Below are 10,456 nucleotides of genomic sequence, written 5' to 3' on the forward strand. Positions count from 1 at the left end.
TATCTGAATTCTATAAAATATTACTTATAAAAATATATATTTGTTACAAAGAAAATATAAGATTTTAAAAATATAAAAGCTTAATTCATAATTTTATTATTTACAATTTTCTTAAGTATAAAATAATACCTCTCTGCTAGCAATATCATAAAGTTGAAGAATGGTATGCCTACAATGTATTATGTTTTCAATTTTATTTTTCAATCGATAATAATCGCAGGCTGGAAATTCACTAAGCATGCACACACAAATAGAATTTGTGACATTGATGAACGTAAACTTAAAGGTAAAACCTTCTGCAGCAGCCGGAATTGTTTGATTCTTCCAATAACGTGTTCTACGTATATACGTTGCTTAGCGATCCGTTTCGTCTCCATTTCTTCTTGCGACGATAATCGTTGTCTGCCATTTAAAAATGGTGGTATGTTCAAGTACGCTTGTTTTGATTCGACAATATCATGAACGGTAAATCCTCTATCAGCCAAAACTAAATCTCCTGGTTCCAAGTGATCAGCAATATTTGACTTTATAAATATTTCACGGTCTGAAATACTACCTTCGTATACATCTGATACAAAGCATACACCTCCATTAGGAGTACATCCAATTAGTGCTTTATAAGTAGTTCGAGCTTTGTAAGAAGAATATAAATTTCCTTGATGTTCAAAGTTCGATGGTGACTGACATTGAAATTCCGTACAATCAACAATAACTCTAATATTTTTCAGAGATTTAAAGGTTTTTGGCAGAGTTTCTGCTATTTTTTCTCTTGACGGAAACATAAACGGCTTCAAATTACGTGAAAATTCATCAAATAAATGTTGAATCCAAAATTTTATAGTTTTTGAAACTAAAGTTGTAGAAATTTCAAATCTGTAAGCCAAATCTTCAACTAGCAGGCCTACACGTAATCGAATGAGCACTAAAATCAGTTGTTGAATTGGCGTTAATTTTGTATGGTCTTTATTATTACTTTTTTTTCTTCATTACTTTTATTGGTTATACTTTTGCTATCAGTTTTAACAAAATTGTATAAAATTACAATTTCTTCATACGCCAAGCTTGTGTAAAATTTACTTTTCTTCATATTACTTTTTAAAAATTCTTCAAATCTATCCATCGCTGAAACTTGACGTAGACTTACTTGAATTCTTTTACTAGTATATTTTTTAATGTCAGTTTGAACATATTGATCACATAAATTGTGCGATAATATTTTATCTTCTGCATTAAGCTCTGTTACTAAACTCTCACAGTTATCACTGGGTGCTGTTGACATGAATGTATCATTAACATTACACGAGTTTGAATTCACTGTTGAAGTTACATTTTCATTCGAGGAATCTATCACAATGTTTTCGATAGTTCCAACATCAACAGCACCATTCTCACACTCCATATCTTCTGCAGGACTATTTGAAACTCCAGTACTGTTATCGCTATTCTAAAACACAAAATTTTTAATGTTTAATTTTGGAGTATATGTTATTTTTTTTATTACACTGCAATACTTGATAATAAAATTTTAATTAAATTCTCGGATTATAAATAAAAATGAACTTACGTCTTTAATTTCCTTATATTTTTCAGCCAAAGAGGTCCGTGTGATAATTTTCATCTGAAAACAGATTCATTATTTAAGGTTCAAATCTTTTATGTGTGATACTAAGAATGATTTATATTTCTATTACCTTTTGAGAAGATTGACCTTGTACACAACTGATGGGATCTGGATATTCTGTTGTTGGACCACTTTCTCCCTCAAAATGAAGTGAACAAATGTATGTGTCCTTATTAACATGATCAATCCCTTGGAATCGACCATCACCTCGTCCACACCGCTTAACCCACAAATCACATTTACTACACTTAGAACAAGTATTTATATGATTTTTCACTGTTGTTTTAATACGTTTTTGACGATATTCCAGACAAGGCTTTCGGAAACTTACAAAAAAGTATTGATTTGCTAAAAAGGATTTATTTCGTGTATCACTTCGACATACTCCATAACAACAATGCTTTTTTGCACCCTTTTTTAAAGATAACATTTTTTAATTCAATCTAAATTTATGTTCGATCTTTTACTTATGAGTATATTCACCAAATTTTTATATTTTTAACAAATACGTGTTTGTGTTGACTTTTAATTATATTAAATTATACAAAATACGTAGTATGTACTGTATTTATATTTGTAAAGTGCCCGAAAAACATGGCGGAATTTGAGGCATGCGCAGAAAATATTTCCGACTATTTTAAAGGCTATTTATTTGTGATGTGATTGGTTGAATAAAACACAAGTATCAAAATATATGCAAACTCTATACTTAGGCGCGCGCAAATTTAAATTCTAGTGAGTTAATCATTTTTCTCTCTGTAACTATATTTCTATCCCTTTCTTTTTTCTCATCTATTGACGTAACGTTGCTAAATCTCTATTCGAATAAATAGCTGACGTTAAACGAGTTAAAAATATATAATTAAACTTTAAATATTTCAAAAATTACATCGGTAATGTATTATTAAATTTTTTTTTATATTTTACAATAATCTAAGTTTCTTGTGTATAGTTTTTTATTCGTTAAAGTTGGAGGTTAATTTTGAAAAAAATAATTAAAATCTCGATTAAAGTTTATTCTCTTAGTTCTCGACTAAGTAACTAAACGATGAATCTTTTTAAGATTTTGGGATTAGATAAATGATGTATTTATTTATACGTAAACTTAATTTCAAAGCTCAAAGTAGGAAATTATTTTTCACATCAGATTCGCTCGAACCTCCTTAACATATGAATAAGAAATATTTTTGAATAACGAGTGAAAAAATCAACGCTGAGGTATTATACCATTTAATTTACAAGAAAGGAAAATCGGCAGACTCGCGAGAACCCGCATTGATGTAAGTCGAGTGTGTATCTGGTGTCTTTTTCGAGTTTTCGCCTGATTATTCGGTAAGTAACTCACAAATTGAATTAGAATATTTTCCGAGCACCGCGTTGTCTCCTGGTTTTAAAGTACCTGCCCCGAAAGCCCCGCGTTTGAGTCCTCGAGTTCGCCAGTAATATTTTAAATTTATAATTGTATTTTTTTGAGATAACTCAACAAGGGAATTTGGGTTTATTTCAGTAAAATAATTGTAAAATATTTTTCCTATTAATTTATAAATATCGTTATTTGACAATCAAACGGTCTATTAAGGATTGAGACCAATGGTTTGTGATCAATTGTTAACAATTGGGAGCGATATTATACTTCCCTGATTAAGAAATCTAATTAGAAATGATTTGAAATGATTCAAAATTATCGGATTTGAATGCTATATAGATATACAATTAACATGGAGGTAATCATTTCAAATCATCTTTCTGAATCAGGGTTAGTATTATAATATGGTCTATCCGACAGAGGAATTCGGCTCTGGACTTAGATTTAAGAACTTTAGTCTATGAATAAATAGTTTGATTGTTATTAATTATTTAGATTATCTATTTTTTACTAATATTTCTTAATTGTAAAATATATGATTTTCTTCTTTTCTTCCTAATGTTATCCTATTTTCTGTCTTCACGGATACTTGCAGATTGGCCCTGAACATAAAGGAGCTGTTATTTCCTTGATAGTAAAAAAATAACAGGCGGGAACTTGCATGGATGGCCTTTAGAGTCAACCGTTTTTCTAATTATTTTATCGAACTTCATTGAATTTTACTATAGATGCATTGGATCACTTAACCATAACAATACTATCCACAAATTTACTATGAAATTCCGAAACGGTTAAATTTTAGTGTAAAATTTACAAGTGGCCATAGGAAAATTTACAAATGCTACTATTTAATACATATAGGCGGAAATTTTTGCAGAAAAAAATATTCAAAATTATTGATGTTTATTTTTAAATTACTATGGCAGATGTTTAATTTTAAAATGTCCCATAGTAAACGTAAGAGCGTTGCAGTTTAGTGTCTAGTATCTCCTCGAGTCTACGGGCCGAAATTGTCGCCGAATACTATGTAATGATTGAAGTTAAGTAGCATTTGACATGGTTATTAGCTAGATGGGTGACTGTCACGATAAAACATTTCGAATGTAAGTGCTCGACTGCGGCATACAGTGCTTCCGAAGTTCAATAGAGCATACATGATATTTTACTATTAAGTGCGGTATTCAAATAAGAAACTTTTTGTGTATATACCACTAAACATCCATGCAAAAATTTGCACTACTTTTTTCCCTTACGCTACTATTTATTTATTTATTAATAAATAACTAGTAGTGTATTCTAGAAATGCTTTGGATCATAAAATATTTAAAACAAAGAAAAAGGCAGGTATAATAGCTAAAAATATTTCAAACAGTGATAAAAAATTTACTGCCAAGCCTAATCTACTCTGATCTGATATTTTAGAAACCAAAATTCATCTGAGTCTAATACTGCACGGAAAAAAAGTGATGTAAAAATCACATCAGGTGATACTAAAACTATGCCACTGATGATGCTAACTGAGGTAATTTTAAAGTTAGACCACATAGTGATGCAAAATCTGTATCTAATGTATTTTAAAATAAAAATTATTTGACAACTTCTATACTCTCGCCTCGGTTACAATAGACAGTAAATACGCGCAGATAGGAATTTTTAACTGGTATTTCTTTTGAACAATCTTTTAATTTTTAATGCGCAAAGTCATAGACTCCGAATTTCTTATTTATTCATTTCTATTTTAAGAATAATTATGAAAAATACAAATGTAAACAATATAGATATAACCTGTACTTGAACTAAGAAGTACACTTAGTTTGCGCTCACGCTAAAAAGTTATATGCAATTCATACTACAGTAATACAATTTTTGTGTCGGCTGTGATTCTAAAATCATACTATTCTTAAAATGCAACTATAGTATTACTTATGGTGTAATTTTTAAGTTAGTATCCTTTCAATGTGAGTCAATAGATGAAACCAATATGTAAATAGACACAGAATTCAGTGAACCACAAAAGTCTGCGAAAAAACCAAAGGTCAGCGCCACTACCAACTTATCCACTCACAATCAGTATTCATTATTAATGGACAGCGAATATAATAATACGTATGACAATGCCTATAGCGTACGCAACAAATACAAAGGTAAACAAGCCAAGCAACTAAATCTAACTTGGAATCTTTCTTTTGTCAATACCAAAATCAACGCCAAAAGTGCGAGCACTGTCAATTTTTGTACAAATAGTCGGTATCCAATCGAAAGTTAAGTTCCTAAACTTTAACGACATTCCTTCAGCTGACATCCTAATATGAGAATTCGATAATAAATTCACAAGAATTCCAGAACATTCGAAGTCTACAACCTTATATTAGCTTTAAATACCAGCAAATTAGAATTCTTTATTTGCACTCCCAGACAAATGAAAATGAAAACAGTAGTACTGAAAGGAATCAGAGGAGGATATAACGAGAATTACGTCAATACTGCTTTTGAAAACCTAAATTTAAATTATGTTAGTATCACGAAAGTGAATAAACTTATTTTTGATCAAATAAAAACGCACTTTTTCCACTTTCTAGTATCAGTCTTTCATGATAGCCAAACAGTACTACTAATACGTACGAACCGATTGCTCCCCTAACTAGCCGAGTGAAAGAGGCTCAGAAATGCGGACTATGCCAATAAACCGGACACTCTAAGTAAAACTGCTACTTAGTCAGTATGTATCAAATGTGTGGGGGAGCTCGAATCAAAAAACTGCTCATTAAAATTAACCCTAATCAGTAACCATATTTTCAAATTAAGAATCTGAAAAGCGGTTGATCTTGCAGACCATCCCTGCAACTGCACGACTCTGGATCAGCAGAAAATTCACAATTTATTTATTTTCTTCGAAGATTAACTAGTTTGAAACACTCGAAAATTTTTCGTAAGGTTGCCTTTTGAGGTCTTCAAGAATAGTTTCTGATCAATATTTTTTTGGAATTTTTGAACAGCAATTGATATTGATCGTTTAACACGTTATTCAAATTTGATTTTATTGGCAACAAATCTTTTGTACCGAATCAATGATGCAACTAGATTTCATACTAACTTTGTCGGCTCTCCATACCTTTACATGTAGAAAAATCAATTTCAAAAATTGAATCGATTTGAAATTTTTGTGACGAGAGATGTTGATGTATTTATCTTTCGATAAAAAAATTTTTGTAATTTTCTATAATTATGAATTTTGCGCACTATCTACCTTAAGCGTATAGGTATGTTCTACTAGGGCCTAAAAATCAAGATTTCAACGTTTTGTGATGTTAAATCATATCTGACAATCATATTGTACATATAAATAATTGAGGAGTACATTGTCAGAGAGAAATATGATTGTTGCACTTGAAATTTTTTTTACATCGATTTGTTACTATACAAAAAAATGATTTTAATTGCTTATAATGTAGATTTATCAAGTCTTTATGGAAGAGTACACATGATAACTTTTCAAAATATCAATTTTTCAATTAAATCTATTTTTCAATCTCCTCGTCTTTCGTATGAAAAGATATGGAATGTAAATGCTATAGCATTTATAAGCTATAGCTTAATATTGTTTTCTTTACTTATAATTAATTATTTTCGACTGGGAGATCCCGAAATTTTCGGTCTTTTGAACAGCCATATGTAATAATTTATTTTTCATAGAGCTTGAAAATAGCTGATACTATACACGGAAAGAAAAATATATTTAAAATTACTATGGAAACATCGTAATTTTCGGTACAGGACATTGTAGTGCCAGGCCAGAGCTCAAATATAAGAATTTATACCATGCAACATCGTAAATTGTTTTCAAAGAATTGTACTATTTAACCTTATACACAGTCTTATACACTTTACACGGAAAAAAAAATATCGCTCTCAAAGCAATATTGTAATGCTATAGTAGCTATCTCCGCTCAACTAACTGTTAGAGAGTTACTAGAGCCATCTAGTAGACCGCTCTGGCAGGAATACAGTAGTTGGCTAAAATAGCTAAACCGGTGCGCTGAGAGAGCCATATGGGATTGCTGTGAGGGGTAAATGCCTCGTTGAAGTCTCAGATTCTGCGCGCAGTCTTGTTTGTTAACATATTTTATAACCTCTAAAATAAATATAATTATTTACTAGCAAATTATAATTCATATGTGACTATCGAGAGTTATGGATTATGATTAAAAAAAACTTTGGCTTATTAATTTTTTGTTCTTTCCAATAGAGATATTAATAGATTGGGTAGTTTTTAAATAAAGTTTAAAATAATTAGTGCAATGACAGGATCAAATCCGAATAATTTAATGAAAAATGTAGAGGAGCAAATTTATAGATCTAACAAATTATTTCCAACGCCTTCAAAAAATTTCTTAAAAAATTGACCATCACCAAAAAATATATAAAACTTTGAAAATTCTTAAATTCTTGTGACAATTTTTTTTTAAATAGTCCATGAGAAATAAATAAGTATTATCAAAAACTTGTTAATTTAATATGCAATCCATTTTATAATTTTTAATTACTTATTCTTTTTTATTTATCCGTATAATTTTCCAATAATAATTAATGAAAGATTGAATCGATAGAATAATAAAATTTTTTGTTATTAAATATTTAAATCGTTTTGTCTGGTAAAAGGACGCTGTAAGAAAAATGTTGGTTAGTAATTCTAGCCAACTAACAAATCGCTCCAGTAGCCCTACAGTAGTGCTCTTGTAGAAATACACATTGTTACAGTAAGAATCTAGGAGTAGGTATCTAATAGATGGCTTCAGGAACAATATTTTTTTTTCCGTGCAAGAAAAAGTACGATGTTCTTGTAGTAATATTGATAAGTCGATATAGTAATATTTTCTACATAGCAAAGTAATTACTACGATCAGTAGAGTAAAACTTTTTCCACTACTCAAATTTAGAGAAAGAAGATTTTTAACCACATTTAATATCGTAATTTGTCATTACGACAAATTTGGGAAAGGGAAAAAGAAAACAGGAAGGAAAGGGGAGGACCACTCAGTGAGAAACTTTCGGTCTCATGTCAAGAAATATAGAGTCCATGACTGTGCATTGAAAATTAAAAAATTGTTCAATATAAATACCAGTTAGAAATTCCTATCTCCGCGTATTTACTGTCTATTGTAACCGAAGCGAGAGTATAGAAGCTGTCAAATAATTTTTATTTACTATGGTAACATCGTCTTATAAAACATCATAGTGCCGGAACATACTTACAACGTATTAATTTTTACGATTTAACATTGGAAATTCTATGACAGAAAATATACTACTTAAAAGAATATATAGTCATATACAATATATCAGATATTACAATGTGAGAATATTAAAGTATATAAATAACAATTTCAATATATTTAAGTCGGTAAAGTAGAATTTTTTCTATGACCCAAATTTTAAAAAAATATATTTAACCATATATTTAATGTGGAAATTTGACTTTATGCCGTATATAGAAGGGGGGGGGGGAAGAAAGGTTGAAGGAAAAGGGGGAATCACACAGTAAGAATCTTTTTGTAACCGAAAAATTTTGACGAATTCAGGAATAGAACCCAGTTTTTTAGGTTACGTGCCAAAGGCTCTTCCACTGAGCTATCCGAGGCAACGTCTTAACTGTCTCTCAATTATCTCATAAGACCCACCGAATAACTTCTCGGCAGTAACATTGCAAGTAATTGGGTTCTATTTCTTTTACTTAAATATACTATACTTCCTTATTCACTTGTGATTAGGGGAAAAAAATTTACTAAATACCATCGTACTTTTCTATAACTCAAATCGTATTTTGTAGACGGCAGTATTGTACTTACATCATTTGTTAGAATTACGATGTTCGCATTGTAAAACTTTATAAGCACCTAGTAGTTTTTAAGTTATAAAATTATAAAAATGAAGACATTGAAAGTCTAGTCCGGGATCATGATGTTACTATTGTAATTTTTACGCGATTTTTTTTTTCATGTAGATACAAATTTTGCATCACTGTGTGGTGTAACTTTAAAATTACCTTAGTTGGCATCACCAGTGGTATAGTTTTTGGGTCACCTAATGCGATTTTTACATTACTTTTTTTCCGTGAGAAAAATCTTGAAAAGAAAATTTTCAAAAAAGTGTTCATTTGAAATAACTTGATTGATTCGAAAATCGATTCGTTTCGAGAGATATCATCGTCGAGAAATATTGAGAAGTCTTTTTTTACATACATGTTGTAACTTAAAAATCTTTTGTCAGATTGTTTTGCCGGAGATTAATAATCTTGTTGTGCTTGAAAAAACCCATTAAATGTCATAGATCGGATTAAGATCGGTTTATTCATTAAAGAGATATTGTTATAGAAAGAATTTTAAATAAATGTTTTTTTTTTTTGGTTTTTTACATAATTACGGATTTTTTTGTCCATTCATTCGCAAGTACACAGAAGAAAAAAACTTGAACCAAGAACTCGAAGAGCTCAAAAAAGTCATAAATGCAATTTTACGCGCTTAGGTATGGAATCTGCTGAAAGTTGCCGGGATGATCGCCAGGGTTAACCGTATTCCTAATTTTTTAATTAAGAAATTGAATTTACAGTTCAAGGAGAATGTTTTCAACTTAAGAAAACCGATGTTCTTGGCTGAAAAATATAATTTTTTCTACAAATTAAAAGTAATAAAAAAAAATACCGACTAAAGAGCTCTATTCCTGCAGCCCAGACCAGACCAGGCCGAGTACAACAACACAAGCCTCTCAGGTATTGCACGCTTCTTGTGAGAATGACGTATTTATTCTTATATTAGCCTTTTAGTAATCGCGCTATGAGCGTAGCGTCGTCCTGATACGACAATTTATAAGTTACCGCTTGACCATGAGTGAGAAACTAAAAAGAGAGCGAGTGACGGAGGGTTAATATATCTGATTTTAGTGGTATTCTAAAGACTTCGCTGCAATCTAATTGTCTGAAGCCAAGAACATCAATGTTCTTAAGAGAAGCTATTCGACTTTGGAGTAATTAAAATATCTTTTGCGTTGAGAAATCAAAAATTTTGATTAAGAAATTACTTTTCTTTATTTATTTATTGGAAACTTTTAAATCAAAATGTTTAAAATTAGGAACATAATGTTTTTCAATCAAAATTTCGGTCGTCTTCAAATAAAATTATAAGTCAAAAATATTGTCTTTGACTCAAGATTATTTTTTTTTCTGATTAAGAAATAATATTTTTTTCTCTTAAACTGTGTTGAATGCCGCAAACCGAATCAAAAACGGCGATAACTTACTGAATTTTAAAACTTTACAATTTCCTAAGCGGCATGATGGCCGAGCGGACTAAAGTCATTAGCCCGTTAGTTCGGTCGCACATCATGCCGTGAGGCGAGGGTTCGAGCCCCGACGGTTGTTAGAATAGTTCCAACACCAACCGTCGGGGGTCGCTCTGGTAGCCGAACTGTACTGG

General features: G+C 30.6%; 2 protein-coding genes across 2 annotated transcripts in view; both read right to left on the bottom strand.

Annotated features, from left to right (window-relative positions):
* Inr-2 (insulin-like receptor-like) overlaps positions 1-10,456 on the bottom strand; it is a 52,518-nt gene that overhangs the window by 36,051 nt on the left and 6,011 nt on the right. The window lies entirely within an intron of this gene.
* On the bottom strand, positions 947-2,338 carry LOC141527717 (uncharacterized). The gene is made up of 3 exons (XM_074243343.1): positions 1,692-2,338; positions 1,565-1,618; positions 947-1,444 (listed from the first exon to the last, which is right to left on the bottom strand). The coding sequence occupies exons 1-3, from the start codon at positions 2,049-2,051 to the stop codon at positions 947-949; spliced, it is 912 nt and encodes a 303-aa protein (XP_074099444.1). The 5' UTR covers positions 2,052-2,338.

This window comes from Cotesia typhae, unplaced genomic scaffold (genome assembly GCF_013202065.1).
Source record: "Cotesia typhae breed Kobodo isofemale line unplaced genomic scaffold, CoteBio_Ctyphae contig_4, whole genome shotgun sequence".
In the NCBI taxonomy this organism is placed as follows: Eukaryota; Metazoa; Arthropoda; class Insecta; order Hymenoptera; family Braconidae; genus Cotesia; species Cotesia typhae.

What these genes read in the sequence shown, in the direction of transcription:
- LOC141527717 (XM_074243343.1), bottom strand. Translation starts at nt 2,051, where the DNA reads ATGTTATCTTTAAAAAAGGGTGCAAAAAAGCATTGTTGTTATGGAGTA. An exon ending in AAGGTCAATCTTCTCAAAAG is followed by an intron (nt 1,619 to 1,691) that starts GTAATAGAAATA and finishes ATCTGTTTTCAG; the next exon opens with ATGAAAATTATCACACGGAC. An exon ending in AATATAAGGAAATTAAAGAC is followed by an intron (nt 1,445 to 1,564) that starts GTAAGTTCATTT and finishes TTTGTGTTTTAG; the next exon opens with AATAGCGATAACAGTACTGG.